Genomic DNA, 15,769 nt, shown 5'->3' with positions numbered 1-15,769 from the left:
AAGTATTCTCGTTTCCATACTTTTTAACAAAACTTGTATTTTCTCTGGGGAAGCAGTGAAAATTGGTCAGTTTGACAGAAACTTTAAATGAACTGAACATCTGATTGCCTTTGCGTTAAAGGGTAGAAAACCCAAATGGAAAAGCATTCATATTTCTTTCAAGACATGGTGGATTCTGATATGCCACAATCATAGATAAGAGAGAACTCATCATTCATCGGTGCAATTGGCAGTCAAGAAAGATTTGCTATAGTTACCCTTGACTTCCCATCAAATTCTGCAGAAACTGCTTCTAGATAAAATTGTAAGGATGTTTATCCTCTGTAAAATAATTATATTTGCTACCTATTCTTCTGGTTTTTATTGTTGTGTAACTGTACAAGCTTAACGTTTGTTACTAAATAGTACCTGTAGAATACATGACCAATCCCAACAGCCAACAATTACCAATAACCACCGGATTAACCACTAACTCTGGTTTCAGGAGTAGCAGGTTACTTGCCGCAAAGCGATTAAACACCTAGTCAGGGGTAGTAAGTGCCATATACATGCAATTACAATTAGTTTTTTTTGTATAATCTTCATATTATCATTAGCTAGGGAGTTTGTATTTTGCAATATTTCTGGTTAATTTGATCTAAATATTTAGGACATGTTTTCCATTCTTTTATTAGTCCCATCTCTTTTTCCTTCTTTCCACTCCTTTCTATGTTAAAGTGAAAATAGAAAAAAAATTATATTTGCCTAAATGTCGTTTAGTCCAACTACATTTGAATATACCTGGTTAAAATAATTTCTCTCTTATGGTGCCAGTGTACAATGGATCAATTGGTATTTTTATTGGGTTCATTTTCTTGGCTGATATTATGGATAGATTACTGTATGCTTGGTTCAATTTTCAATAAAGTTTCTTAAACAAAAAAAGCAATCGGGTAGAATACCGACAAGAAAGTGAGCAGCACAGACACAAAACTAAAAAGGCATTTCAAATCAGGTCAAATATTACCTGCTTCCATTTTTCTCATGGAGTCCTGATCCCCAGTACTTGGGTACACCAAGGTACTTCAATTTATTAGCCGATATCCATTTCTGAACTAAATAACACAAAAACAAAAGCAGGTCTTAAAATCAGCAGCACACTATTTCCTGAAACTGAAATATGCAAGACGGAGCATGCTTCTTCTACCTTACATACATAAAAGCATTCCTGTAGTAGTAAACACCATGTTCAAAACAACCCATGCAAATTACTTTTATTTGTGTAACATAGCATGCATGGCCCGAGAACAGAACACCTTATCAACACTCCATACATATTAAAAAGGCATTTCTGAAAAAAAGAGCCAACGCAAAAAAATAAACTACTACAAAAAAGATTCTTAAAAAAATAGACGAGTACATTTGCTGGAGTAAAACATTGCAATGTTCAGGCTGAGCAGTACATAGTTCAGTTCAGTAATCCTTATTTCGAAGAATAAAAATTCCTCATAAAAATGCATTACATAATAAAATTTCTTTATATATCATTTCTGAACTTTTAGTAAATTAAAACTGTACAAAAGAGAGGGTACAATTCATAAGGAGGGTCCGATTATTTACAAAGATAAATTAATTTCTTGTGTTCCTCAATCTTACGGCTACTTTTAAAAAGCTTAAAATGGCACATAAAGTATGGGTATCACTAGCTTTCTGTAGGAAAAACAGTGCAGCTCTTGCGTGCGAAATTTCTGTTTCCTAAGAATGTCAACCAAGAACAGACGCCTAGGATTTCTATAAAATGAACATAAAACTACAAAATGAAGGGTGTCATGCGGAGACCTATTGTCGCAGCCGCAGGCACCCTTCTGCTCAATTGTTACAGTAAAACCAGCGGGATAAGCTAAAATGTTAGGTAACAAATTGAGCCTAAAACGGCACATTAAAAATCGTCATTTTGGCTGTACATCAGAAACAGATATGGTTCCATTCCTGTCCCATTTCTTACAAGGCCATGAGCTGCTATTGATTTCTTTACAGGACCGAGACCACTTCTAACAGATTCAAATTTTTCTAGAAGCAATTTTTTCACCCTTAATTTACAACTGTTAGAAATCGAAGATGGGTCATTAAAAAGTTGGCACTGGTCTATTTTCACTAAAGAATCTTTCACATATTTTAGCCAAGGAATTTAGCACCTTATCCCTTTGCAAGCAGTCTAACACAATTTCCCTGCTCAAAGATGCCTCCGGGTTGGTCCAAATTCTAATCCATGCTATAATTGGCCTCAGCTTACCGTAGTCTGAGATGGTACATAGTTTAAATTTCAAAGTTCTTGTCAGGGTAGCAGAGATCTACATAAAGGTTTTCAAGCTAAAAATTTAATAATTTATCCAGGTAAAGAAACTATTAAGTTTTCCATACAACCACTTAATATTATATTACAAACTATTGCACGAAAAACGTACACCATCCTAACTAAAGCACTAGCAATTGCATATACCTGTAACTGTCTATGACAAAAGTTCCAGGTTACTGATTGATCTCAATTATGAATAGGTACCAGATATTCGAGTGCGTGCCTGAAGGGTTACAGTGTCGTTTTTCTACAGCACTGTGAAATCGCAGCATCAGAGCATATTAAAGCTTGGTTTGCCTGGATTACAGTCTTGGAAACAGCCCATTTGGCCGAGCAGGCCAGAGTCACTACGGTGCAGAATACAAAGGCCGTGTTTGGCTCATGAAGGTTGCGAATGCAGTCTCGTACCATGTTGAAAGGGTCTTAAAATCCTCGTGAACCAGGAGCCTAGAAATTACATGACAAAAATATATAGAGCCCTAAATCGGAGTAATGAAGCAGTCCGAATTTTCTACCATTTTAGGCCCATTGCACATCAAAAGAAGGAGAGCCCTGAACAAAGCCAGTGGATGACTGGGTTAAAGGCACACCACAGAGAGAATGCGAACTACGATTGAGGGGGTACGGAAAAGGCGTTTGTGATGGGTTGCGATGGGATAGGACGTTTCATATTGGCAGGCTTGATTCGTAACTCGACTAAGTGATAACATTTCTAACCGCATAACATTTTGTTGCGATAAACTACTCATAAAACACACAGGAATCAAAGTGAGCAGATGAGATTAGAGTAGAAAGCGCACACGTGGGTAGAGGGACTAAAGCTCAGGCAGGGATAACAGTGATAGAGAGTTAATAGAAATGAAGAATGAATGAGGGATAAAAATCAGGAGTGAAGAGTTGATGAATTGGAGAAAGATAAATTGTTGACGAGTAGAATAAGGGAACGTACTGGTGCAAAATTCAATAGGTGAGTCAGAGGAGAGGGCAGGAGAGCTACAACTCATAAGGAAAAGAGGCTCCCATGTACCACAAAAATGTAGATAAAAGAGGCATAACTTAAGTATGCAATTAGGGAACCGTTATACAAACGGAGAAGAACATCTCACAAGGTGAAAATTGAATGTTGCAGCTAGTGAACTGTTAGAAATCGGTCCAAGTAGGGACCCACACTCTTGCCATAAGTGTAGTACACACTACGCTTACCTGTGCTCACCCACTGGTAGCTTGGCTCAGATAAGTCAGGCTAAACTAAAGAGGCAATGTGTAATGTATTTGTCTACACACACAAACACAGGTACACAATGAAAACACTACAAAAGTACTTCACACCAGATTAGAAAAATAGCCAATATTTATCTTACTATATAAAACAATACCAAAACGACAAACATCCAAAATACAGAAGTTAAGATATGGATTTTTCAAGATTTAATAAAGTTACAGTGCTTAGAAAAACAATAGCTCTGGCTATTTTGACGTGCTTGACTGGGGCGAATCCAAAAATTCAGGTCGACTGCAATGGAGCGCAGGCCGACTACGGACTTGCGTAGACCCTGGTTACAGTACCTTGAAGAGGTCAAGAATCAAAGGCTGTGTGAGGAGCCAGGGAGGCAGTTGAGGCGTCGGTTCCTTACTGCTGTGCAGGTCGATGGCACGTCAACACTCCGGGACAGTGCGTTGCACAAAAGAGGTGAGGCATCACTGAAGCAAGTGAGGCGTTGGTTCCTGGAGGCGGTACAGCCGTTGAGTCACCGATGCCCAAAACTATATGAGGCCCATGGGAGGTGATGTGGTGTTTGCAGCGTGGTGTCAGTTCCGGTGTCAGTGTGGTGTCGAAGCATCGAGTGTCCAGCTGTGAGGCGTCGATTTCGAGGCATCATGTCACACCACGGGACCACAGGTGCTGCGGGGGAGTTGGGCCTCATGGACTTTCATGATGCAGTACTCGAGACTCATGCAGTGGCGGTTTTTCGGGGAAGCTGTGGCGGAGCTTGCTTTCTAAGTCGTGGTCCTTGCGTTGAGCAGGGTCCACAGCTTCGGCATCGAAGTGCAGAGCTGTGCAGGTTCAGAAGTGGCACTCGAAGTTGGTGTCTTTTTTTTAGCACAGAAATCACTCCCAAAGGCAAGGAACAGGATTTGGCACCACCTGGCAGAGTAGGACTCACAGCAGAGGAGCCCAGGTGCTGTAGGTGAAGTCTTTGATGTCCCTGTGACTTCCAACAGGGGGCAAGGGCAACATAAGACCTTGGAGAAACTTTAGACAGCAGGATGCACAGATCAAAGTGCAGTCCTCTCACGCCCAGGACAGAAGCAGCATGCCAACACAGCAAAGCAAGCAGCAAAGTGGCAGTCCCTCCTGACAGCATGACAGATGATCTTCCTAGCAGAATGCCATCAGTCCAGAAGTGTTATGAGTATATGGGGTCAGAGGTCCATTACTTATACCCATTTTAGCCTTTGAAGTAGGTAGATTTCAGAAATATCATTGTAGTGCACAAGATCCTGCCTTTCCTGACCCTGGCCCCAGACAAACTACAGGGGGGTATGCAGCTTTTTTGTTGGGGATAGCCACCGCCCTTTTCAGGTGCAAGTGTCAACTCCTCCCACCACTCTAACTGAGGAAGACCCATCAGCCTGGTGATAGGCCATCAGGATATGCATGGCACACCTCAGCTCCCTTTGTGTACGACAGTCTAGAGTGAATTCACAAAGCCCAACTGTCATTCAACCCAGATGTGTATTCTAAGAACAACCAGAGGCACAGAATGGTGGCATTTTCAGACCTGCAACTTAAAAACCAACTTCTTCACAAAAAGAAGTATTTGTAAATTGTGGGTCCAGAGACACCAAACTGCAATTTTCGACCTGTTCCCAATTGGAAGACACACTTGTAAAGTGTTACAAGGCAGCTCCAATGCTAATCTATGGGAGAGATAGCCCTTGCTGTAGTAAAACAAGTTGTCTGTGATGTCACTCACTCTCGGAACAAAACATTTATCCTTTATCAAAAGTATCTACAGTTTTGCGTTAGCTATGCGCTTCCACCCCAGATCGTCTTCTACGATACACAGTGCATGGGTTGAGGAGTCCTGGGAGAGCCATGCACAACATGGCCACAACCACCCTCAGGACTCCTACCCCCGTTGTACGTGCATGAACAAGTATACCTAGTGTCCTGCCATCCATTCCTACCACGCTCTTACTATCCCCCCTTTTCACCACCCAGATTAAGATACCTGTCACCTGGCCACTTTCCTACACATTCTTCACCCTTACCCTCCCCATGGCAAATATTCAATACCAAATGCAATATGCCGTTTGCTGCCACCTTCCTCATCTTTTTTCACCACTGTGATGCAAGTGAGGTTCACCCTTTATACAATAAGGCTGCAGATCACTAAGAGCTTGGGACGGAGAGGCGGGAGAAAGGGGGGAAACATGCACGTACATTCTCTGAGGCATTTATCACTGTTGAGTGAGTAGAATTAGAAGTGAATAGAACTACAAAGGGGGGACGGTTAAAAAACATGACTTTTTCCACACGTGAGGGAGTGTACGCCTGTGAGCGTCAGCCAGCAATTGTGGTAGACCAAAACTCCATTAAAGATACATAGTCTGGGGCAGATGCGTTGGTAGGTGGAGACACCGTGAGTTTTGGGGTTTTAGAGAAAGCAGAAAGACGGACAGGGCCTATGCAACCCTTTGACGTTACATGTTCTGTTGCAATGAGGCATTTGTACATAATCATTAAGTTCAGGCAATACTTTTCGTTGACGTATTCTTTCCTGTAAGTTTATGACTGGGTGGAAGAACTGAGGCCTGGCGAAGTTATGGGTCGTTCAATTTAGCAGGCCATTAATAACCGGAAATGCCCGAGCTCGGAGCCGTGTTTGTCCATTAGAAGCCTTTGAAAATACCACTCTTTTTTTCGTTTCGCTGCATCTAATCTCGGTTGCCTAAGTAACGTTTTTCCGACCAGTTAATACCCACTGTCCTGATTAATCTCTAATCAAAGCACAGCCTCCTTTCCCCATTGTGTTATCGGCCTCCTAGGTCCCGAGGTTCACAATATACATTTAGAAGTGACAGCAGAAAGAAAGAAGACACACAAAGCTTTTCAGTGCCCTGATTAAATCAGTGCCTCGGCACGAATCCTTTGTCAATAAATGCAACGAGCAAAGTGCATTGTTTTTTCTTTGAACTTGGACAGTGTCCCCGTCAAGATAGTTTTTTCCTCATTTTTTGAGGCTGCGTCATCGAGGTCGGTGAAATTATGTTTCACTAGAGTGTGGGCACTGACGAACGAGCATAGAATATTCTTGTATTGCAATTTGCTTTTCTGTAAATCGGTTAAAAAAAAAGACTTCTGAAAACTGTGCGCTTCGTCAGCAATAAAACAAGTATGCAGGGAGGAGTGGGGAGCGAGAAGTAACAAGATTAAGAGCGCGGCAGAGCTTCTTAATCTACTAGGTGTAAATGACAAACCTTTAAAGCCCATCCAAGTGCTGCTGCTAAATTAGAAGTTGTATTGGATTGCTCGGCATGATGTACGTTTTTTCTTGTCATACGAGGTCACATGACCACGTTAGTTATCGTCATATTCAGATGCAAAATATGTTTTGCATTAGGAGGATGGACAATACAGTAAAACATTTCTCTTTTAGCAAATACGTTTTGGGTGTTAAAAACCTACTGCATCTGTGTGAATAAATGCATTCAAGCTTTCAGTTTCAGAGGCCTTTAAGCTTTACATTTCTGAGAGTGACAATGTGAGGCAGCCTGGTGGCTCTTAAAAGGGGCAACACTTTCAACTGTGTAAAGAACTCCCTCTTCCCCTACTTTCATGTTACCCACCTTCTCGCAAGGGCAGGCGACTACACATTCATTTCAGATTGTTGTGTATCCTCTCCAGCACTGTCGCACTGAGGGGTCACCCTAGGTTTGTGAGCAGTCAGTCAGTTGAATGTATAGGAGAAAGGATGGACAGACGAAACGCTTCTGCATGCTACAGAAATACTCTTGAGTTATGAGGAGACAACAATATGTTTGTATGCTGCTCGTTGCACTATGTTGATGTTTGATGGCAAACGTTTTCATGGCTCGTCTCGAGCACGGGCTATCAGAGCCAAGAAAGTCCCTCAGCTCTGCGCTCGCTGTTAATATGTTGGCTCGTCATCCCCATTAACGACGCAGACCCCGTCAGCATCTTGGTTTGCAAGTCCCTGAGCTCTTTGACAGTACCTCGCAAACAGACGCAAACAGGAGGGCGCTGCAAACATTGGCCTCTGGGAGGTAGACAAAATAAAATATCTGGGGTCGAGGATGTTTACACGGAAGCAGAGTTGTGGTAAAACCGCTGAAACTGTCCCCCTTTTCATTACTTTATGATGAAATATGTCTGATGGCATAGGTAGGACTGATTTTATAGTTTACAACTTAACCACTGTAAAAGGCTTAATAAAACAAGACACGGACAGCGGTCGGGACACGGACACCGGGCGGGAGGAGGCAAAGCCTGCCTGTTTATCAGCGCCGCGCGCCCCTCTGCAGACTCCCCCTGCATTCCACGAGACGCGAGGCGTGATCTGATTCTTTCTGCCATCATGCTGTGGAGACAAGACCTAGCCGCGCGCACAACGTTATCCTATGGGGAAACGCTGCGCACGGCCAGGTCTTGTCTCCCTTCGTCGTTCTCAGACTGCTGAGACACAGACTATAGTTCTCGCTGCGAGAACGCGCTTTCAGCGTCGTAGGAGAGACCTAAAAATGAATGTAGCAACTTTTCACTACTAGGACAAGTAAAACTTAAAAGCACATGTTGTAGCTTTTCAATACACTGCACTTTGCCCATGGGACTACCCAAGGCCCACCTTAGGTGAGCATTACATGTAATAACAGGGAAGGTTTGGGCCTGGCAAGTTTGTGAACTTGCCAGGTCGACATGGCAGTTTAAAACTGCACACACATGCTCTGCAGTGGCAGGCCCGAGACATATTTGAAGGGCTACCCCTGGGGGTGGCACAATTAGGGCTGCACGCTTACCTGGAGCATTTGATTTACAGGTCCTGGTCACAAGAAGAACAAGTTAATTACCTTCTGTAACGCTTTTTTTGGTGGATACAGTATCTGCCTGTGGATTCCTCACCTTTTGAATACCCCCTGCGCCAGCATTCCGCGGAAATTCTTTCCTAGCTCTCCCACATCAACGAGGACGAAACTTGGCAAAATTGTAGGGACTGTTAGCCCGATGTGCCTTTGCTAGGTCTCAATATATGTGCTTCAGTGGATTTTGAGAAATTAACGTTTAAATCAAGATATATATCTGTAACAGCGCTCCGGGCAGCGATCCGGTCCGCTTACTTTTCGCTTATCGGAACTTTGCGCGCAGAAAGCTGATTGGCTCTCCGGTGTCTGTCAACATTCTAAACAGTCCGGAGCGGCCGCCATCTTGTCTCTCGGTAGGATCGAGAGAGAAGAGGTGAAAAACGAAAGGGGAATTTAATGAAAGGGGGCAAGGTATCCCCCTCTTGACCCCCTAGGAATGTTGTTGGGGTTATTAAAGGGTCCCGTGGGGAAAAGAAAAAAAAAATGATTTTTCACGGTAGAAGCGCTTCACGGGCCGCGAACTGGTAGCGAAACGGGAATTCGCCATTTTGTGCTTCGTTAATTAAATTACTAGGTATAAGTGGGTGCGGGAGACGTATCCTAATCCCCTATGTTTCCTGAGGGTGGCTGAGGAGGCTGATATATGTTGATACATCTCTTCCAGCGGCTGTGCGTGAGCTTTTTTTTTTTTTTGCTGCGTGACAGTCCGGAGCGGCCGCCATCTTGTCTCTCGGTAGGATCGAGAGAGAAGAAAAGGTGAAAAACTAAGGGGGAATTTAATGAAAGGGGGCAAGGTATCCCCCTCTTGACCCCCTAGGAATGTTGTTGGGGTTATTAAAGGGTCCCGTGGGGAAAATAAAAAAAAAATGATTTTTCACGGTAGAAGCGCTTCACGGGCCGCGAACTGGGCCGCAAACTGGTAGCGAAACGGGAATTCGCCATTTTGTGCTTCGTTAATTAAAGTACTAGGTATAAGGGGGTGCGGGAGACGTATCCTAATCCCCTATGTTTCCTGAGGGTGGCTGAGGAGGCTGATATAGGTTGATACATCTCTTCCAGCGGCTGCGCCATCTTGCCTTTTTTCGAATGCCACAATTTTGTCGTGCACGGCAGCCATTTTAGATGCCAGGCTGGTCCCAGGCTATCACCTAACCCTGCGGATGTAGTTTATGGCCCCAGCTGTAGAGAATTCAGACATGCCAATCCTCCTGATTCAGGCGTGTGACTACTGTTTCAGTGCTAGTCTCCCGCCTCCCGATTTCTGCAAGCAAAAACCCGGGGGCATATTACGAACAACTAGCGATAATTTTTGTCTCTAACTTGTTTAGAGACAAAAATTATCGCTGCACATCGGCGATTTTTATCGCAGATAAACCTTGCTATTATCGCAGAAAAGTCAGCGATATTCATGTATTATCGACCTAATGCTCTTAGCCATGTTATCCACCTCCCATTGGATAACATGGCTAAGAACTGCTCAGGGCAGGTGTTAGATTTTGGAGATATTCGCGCTTAGCGCGAATATCTCCAAAAGTTGGTAATAGAAGGTAGCGATGTTAGGGACTGTTTCTAGTCGCTAACATCTTGGCACGCCACTTTGCATGTCATTAGTGATAAGTATCACTGACATGCAAAGCGGGGCCCAAGATGGTCGCAATCTCCTTTTAGCTGTCACTAACTGGTGTTAGCGACAGCTTGGTAATAGGGAGATAATTTTATCTCCGCTTTCAAGGCTTTTAAAGCCAAAAAAGCGGAGATAAACCCCCTTGATAATATGCCCCACGATTCCTTGGGGGTTTCAGCTGACAGGTCTTGGTATTGGGTTACATGGTAATTTTTCCAGGAAACGTCAGAGGGTCGATGCAGGGGTGCTAGAAGAGGTGATAAACCATTTAAGCCTCATGAACAAGCGCATGGTCTTTTAAAGATTTGTGAAGTACCCGGAGCGGCGGTGTGTGTGTGTGCCCTCTTTCAGGAGCGGGCGGGGGGGCACTGCCAGCAACTTGCCAGGTCAGGTAGTGTTCAACACGTGCATCACCCTTTCTCTGCTTGCTATTGCGCTCCATGCTTCGGAAAGGTAAGAAAAAGAACGTGCATTTGAGTTTGAAATGTCCGATCCTGCAGCAGCACACTTCCAAAGCCCACACATGACAATAACCCGATTCAAGGCCCCCTTCACCCGTTTTTAAAAAAATAGATAACACTCCAACAAAGTAAGGTTATAAAACTTTATTAACTACTAACTTTAACGAACGGAACAAAAACTAAAAACATTTAAACATTTCTCAACACAAAAAGCAACAATGGTTAGAAGCTGTCTTTTGTGCGAATAGTCCCAAGGCAGCACAACGTGCAGAGTTCTGGACGGCACCCAGGTGATGTCGCCTGGGTGCCGCACTGGTTTAGGGATCCTACAATGCAGCACAGAAAAACAGCGTGGGGCGTCCCGGGTGGTGCGGGGGGAGGCCTCGTCAGTAGCGGTCTGTGTCCAGTGTCACATGGCTGACGCAACATGTACGACAGGCACCCAGGTGATGTCCAGTAAACTGCCGCACTGGTTTTGGTATCCTACAATGCTGCTCCGAAAATTGGCGTGCGGCGGCCCGGGGGGGGGCGTGGGGGAGCCGGCGTGAACGGGCCTCCCCAGGTGGCGGCCATCTAGCTGAGTTGTGCCCGCTCTTGCGGCTACAGCGTCTCGCTCACCATGTTGTTGAGTTGCTCCCACTCTTGCAGTGCAGCGATAGGCGGCTGCCACATGGCTCTTAAAATGGCGGACGGCTCCTCGGTTTTAGGCCTGGTCCACTGAAATGGCCCTGGGACACTTTGGAACTCGGACGCTTGCCTGCTAGGGCTTGGGCTCCATTCTCGAAAAGCGTTCCCTCAGCCGTGAAGATTGTATAAAAGTCTTGGGGGCCCCCGACTCCCGCAGGCTTCCGGTGGGGAGCGGCTGCCATGATTGCTCGCGGAATGACCACGACGGAGCCACGAGATGGTGGTGCTCTCATGCTGACGCCAGCTTCAGTCTGAATGATCCAGAAACAAGGTGGGGCTTTCATCGTTTGGGAAAAAAAAATGTTCTAAACCAATGAAAAGTGTTATTTTTAGGTCATATGACCAAGCCTTCCATCTTTAGGAAACCAAAAGTAAAATGAACCAATGAAAAGTTTTATAAACAAGTCACATGACCTGTTATGCGGCATAGAGCTACAAAAAGCGTAGAAAATCCGTTGGCACGTGAGGCGGCGTCAGTAGCGGACCGATGTGCGAATAGGCCGAAGGCAGCACAACGGGCCGAGATCCGGATGGTACCGAGGTGGTGTCCAGCAAATTGCCGCACTGGTGTGGCCATCCTACAATGCTGCGCCGAAAGACGGCGTGTCCAGCTGAGTTGCGGTCACTGTTGCGGTACAGTGACTCGAACGCGCCGAGATCCGGATGGCACCGAGGTGGTGTCCAGCAAATTGCCGCACTGGTGTGGCCATCCTACAATGCTGCGCCGAAAGACGGCGTGTCCAGCTGAATTGCGGTCACTGTTGCGGTACAGTGACTCGAACGCGCCGAGATCCGGATGGCACCGAGGTGGTGTCCAGGAAATTGCCGCACTGGTGTGGCCATCCTACAATGCTGCGCCGAAAGACGGCGTGTCCAGCTGAGTTGCGGTCACTGTTGCGGTACAGTGAGTCGAACGCGCCGAGATCTGGATGGCCCCGATGTTGTGTCCAGCAAGTTGCCGCACTGGTGTGGCCATCCTACAATGCTGCGCCGAAAGTCGGCGTGGGGTGCCCCGTTGGCTTATGAGGTGATGTCAGTAGTGGACCGATGTGTGAATAGGTCGGAACCAGCACAAGGCACCAAGATCCGAATGGCAAGTCCTGGATGTTGAGTGCCTCAGTTGAGAGTTCTGAGCAGTGCTTGTAAGACTGTCTGAAGCTTATTTGCACCTGCTGCAGCTTCACTAGGTCCGGCGGAACTTTTTTCCTTTTCCTTTCTGCTTCTTTTCCTACAATGCGTTTCATCTGAAGACACGACCAGGTCCCTGAATGTGTGCAGGGGGACGCTATTGATTGAATGAAAATGGCGGCTTGACACAAAGCTGACTCAAGCGTTACTGTTGGTGCTATACAGACAAAAATTGGTTTTCAGTTTGTACATTCTTCAGGTTTTTTTTTTCCATCCAAGTCTGATTGAGAGTTTGTAGAAAAATGGCTTCAGATTTTCCACATACTACTCTTCAACATTCTTCCTAAATGTAACAATGTGAAACTCACTAGGAGAACGGCTGTTTCTGTTTCCTTTCAAAATGCTGCCAACAATATTTTCTGAATGGAAGACACCATCTTGTAGCATAAAGGGCCGAAAGGGGTTCTGGTCTGGCCGATGGTTGGTGGAGACATTTTGACTATATCTTGGACCTGCCCGGCCTCGCCCAAAATGGCGCCGGTATAAATGGGACTCGTAACTCCTTGCCCGCAAATGTATATCTAGAAAATGTTATTGTAAGTGGCCCTGTTCTATTTTAATTACAAAATGTATGTCCACCGATTCCGCAACTGTTAGACACCTTAGTTCTTGCAACCTAATGGCCCGCTCGTTACGTTCCTCTACAGTGTAAATGTCTCCTCATCATATACGATTTCAGTTTGCTCCGTGGCCGGCCCACGTGGTTATAGGCCCGTATTTGTATACTGACATTTTCACAATAAAGGTTTTTAAAACAAAACACGGTAGTAGTATTTACATTGGTAAAGTTTTTACTTTTAGTGACTGTTTTCGAATCAGTAAAAGGCAAGTGAAATAAAGCAGTCCAATTACATGACGGATAAAAGGTATAATATGTAGGAACGCAGTAAAGATAAATGGTCAAGGGCAGTTGTGTTTTTCATGTCTGCAACATAAAGTGATCGATAAGAATCTGATAATCAGGCGTATCGGCGACTAAGACAGCAGGCCGAATCTCTTTTACTCAACGGCTCCGTCATGGAAGGAAGAAACGCCCTTTTTCTCGAAAAAGGAATATATTTTACTTGCAAGACAGTTGTAAATTTTCCGGGAAAGTACATTAGCCTGGAATATTATAACATATGTTTGAAAAAAAAATATTGTTCGAAAATAATAAAAAGCGTAATTTTTAGGTCATATGACCAAGCTTTTCATCATTAAATTAACAAAAGTAAAATGAACCAATGAAAAGTTTTATTAACAAGTCACATGACCTGTTATGCTTACGTTACGCGCTGCGCGCCGCCCCTCGGATCACTTCCGGGTGCGCTAACGCGGCGTGTCATAAAACGCATTACGCGACAACGTAGGTCAAGAATATAGTCTAAATGTCTCCACCAACCAGCGTTCAGAACACAACCCCTTTCAGCAGTCCAAAAAGTTCTGTTAAATGACAACAGAGGGGACAGGCAACAAGAACCATCAGTCAAAGAGGGGAGGGCAAGTTCTTCTCTTCCGGGTCATGTTGGGGCGCTACCGGAACTGATCGAATTGGTAGTCTACAGTGTTTCTGGATGTTTCAGACTAAAGCTGGCGTCAGCATGAGACCACTACCATCTCGTAGCTCCGTCGTGGCCATTCCACGAGCAATCATGGCAGCCGCTCCCCACCAGAAGCCTGCGGGAGTCGGAGGCCCCCAAGACTTTTGTAGAATCTTCACGGCTGAGGGGACGCTTTTCGAGAATGGGACCCAAGCCATAGCAGACAAGCGTCCGAGTTCCAAGGTGTCCCAGGGCCATTTTAGTGGACCAGGCCCAAAACCGAAGAGCCGGCCGCCATTTTGAGAGTCCTGTGGCAGCCGCCTATCGCTGCACCGCAAGAGCGGGCGCATCTCAACTACATGGTGAGCGAGACGCTGTAGTCGCAAGAGCGGGCGGTAAACAGCTGAATGGCGGAAGAGGCACAGTGTAGCAAAAGCGGGCGGAATGGCAACTAAAACGATAAAGGGGCGCCCCACTACAGCTTGTCTTCAGGTCAAACGGATTGTGGGACAAGGTCCAGAATTGAAGAGTCATCAAAAGGCAAAAAGTTCCGCCGGACCCCGGGAGCCGGCCGCCTATGTCGGGGGCGATCTCAGGCTACACCAGTGCTATAAGACTTGGGGAGGGTGTCGGAGCCAAGCGTCTTCTCCGAGTCCATGGCCATCACACCGCCCCTCAGGGGCCTCCGTCAAGCTGTTTAGGAAGGTAACATATCACATTGTTTTCTAATGCAGTCAGGTCCACAAACGACACTCACTTACTTTGAGAATAGTGAAGCTGCAGTAGGTGGAAATAAGCTTCAGACAGTGTTACAAGCACTGCTCAGAACTCTTAACTTTGGCACCCAACATCCAGAACTTATGCTATTTGAGAATGGCAGTGACATCGAAGCATCTCAGGGACCAAAACCATTAACGTACTTTCACGTATGAAAATCTTACTTGGGGAGGGGGCAGGAGCGAAGCGCCCCCTCCCAGTCAGCGCCACCACACCGTATGTTGAAAATCTGAAGCCATCGTTCTACAAAGTCAACCAAACTTGGATTGAAAAATCTAGAAAAATGTACAAACTGAAAACCAGTTTTGGTCTGCATAGCATCAGTAGCAACGCTTGAGTCAGCTTTGTGTCAAGCCGCCATTTTGATTCAACAAAGCACAGGCATTGAAAAAGGCTGAAATTCAGAACTCTAAACTATGGCACCCAACATCCAGGAGCTTGCCATCCGGATCTTGGAGCCTTGTGCTGTTTTCGATCTATTCACACATCGGTCCACTACTGACATCATCTTATAAACCAACGTTATGTAAATAGTTTTTTAATAAAATGTTTTACCCTGTTTCTTTGCTGGTGTGTTGTCTATATTTTTAATATTTGCATAGGGTTTGTCGTTATTTTGTGCGGGATGGGTGATGGAGCCGAGCTGTCTTGCAGCCCTCATGGTGTGGAGCTCAGTTCATCTCACTATTTTCGTATTTCTCATGAAGGGTTGTTCCTAATATTTCTATTTTAGCGAGGTCAAAAAGAGATCCAATTAGTGGCCTACTGATTTTGCTCGATTACTTTTATTTTTTTACACGATTTTTCACTATCTGCAAAGACTAAACAGAGTATTGCGACTTTGTGCTTGTTTGTAAATAGAGAATGATCCAAAGAGAACCAATTCTAAAACAGTAAATGCTTGGACAACAATCAATCAAATGGAGAGACAAGGAGGCACGACGGATTACAACGGGGGTAAAGGCCTGCGTTAACTACCCTTCAGTATCTGCAAAGAGAGAGTACTACTAAGACAAAAGAGGGGAGGGGGGGGGGGGGTGCAGCGTTCAAAGCACATCAGCGTGCATAAATA

General features: G+C 45.1%; 1 protein-coding gene across 1 annotated transcript in view; it reads right to left on the bottom strand.

Moving 5' to 3' along the window:
• VRK1 (VRK serine/threonine kinase 1) overlaps nucleotides 1-15,769 on the bottom strand; it is a 220,283-nt gene that overhangs the window by 133,061 nt on the left and 71,453 nt on the right. The window contains exon 5 of the mRNA XM_086937748.1: nucleotides 1,007-1,094. Coding sequence (XP_086793874.1) covers nucleotides 1,007-1,094 — 88 coding nt within the window. The remainder of the gene's footprint in view (nucleotides 1-1,006; nucleotides 1,095-15,769) is intronic.

This window comes from Lissotriton vulgaris, chromosome 9 (genome assembly GCF_964263255.1).
Source record: "Lissotriton vulgaris chromosome 9, aLisVul1.2, whole genome shotgun sequence".
Lineage (NCBI taxonomy): Eukaryota > Metazoa > Chordata > Amphibia > Caudata > Salamandridae > Lissotriton > Lissotriton vulgaris.
The sequence above is the reverse complement of the archived record's forward strand: the minus strand, read 5'-3'. Positions and strand labels throughout refer to the sequence as shown.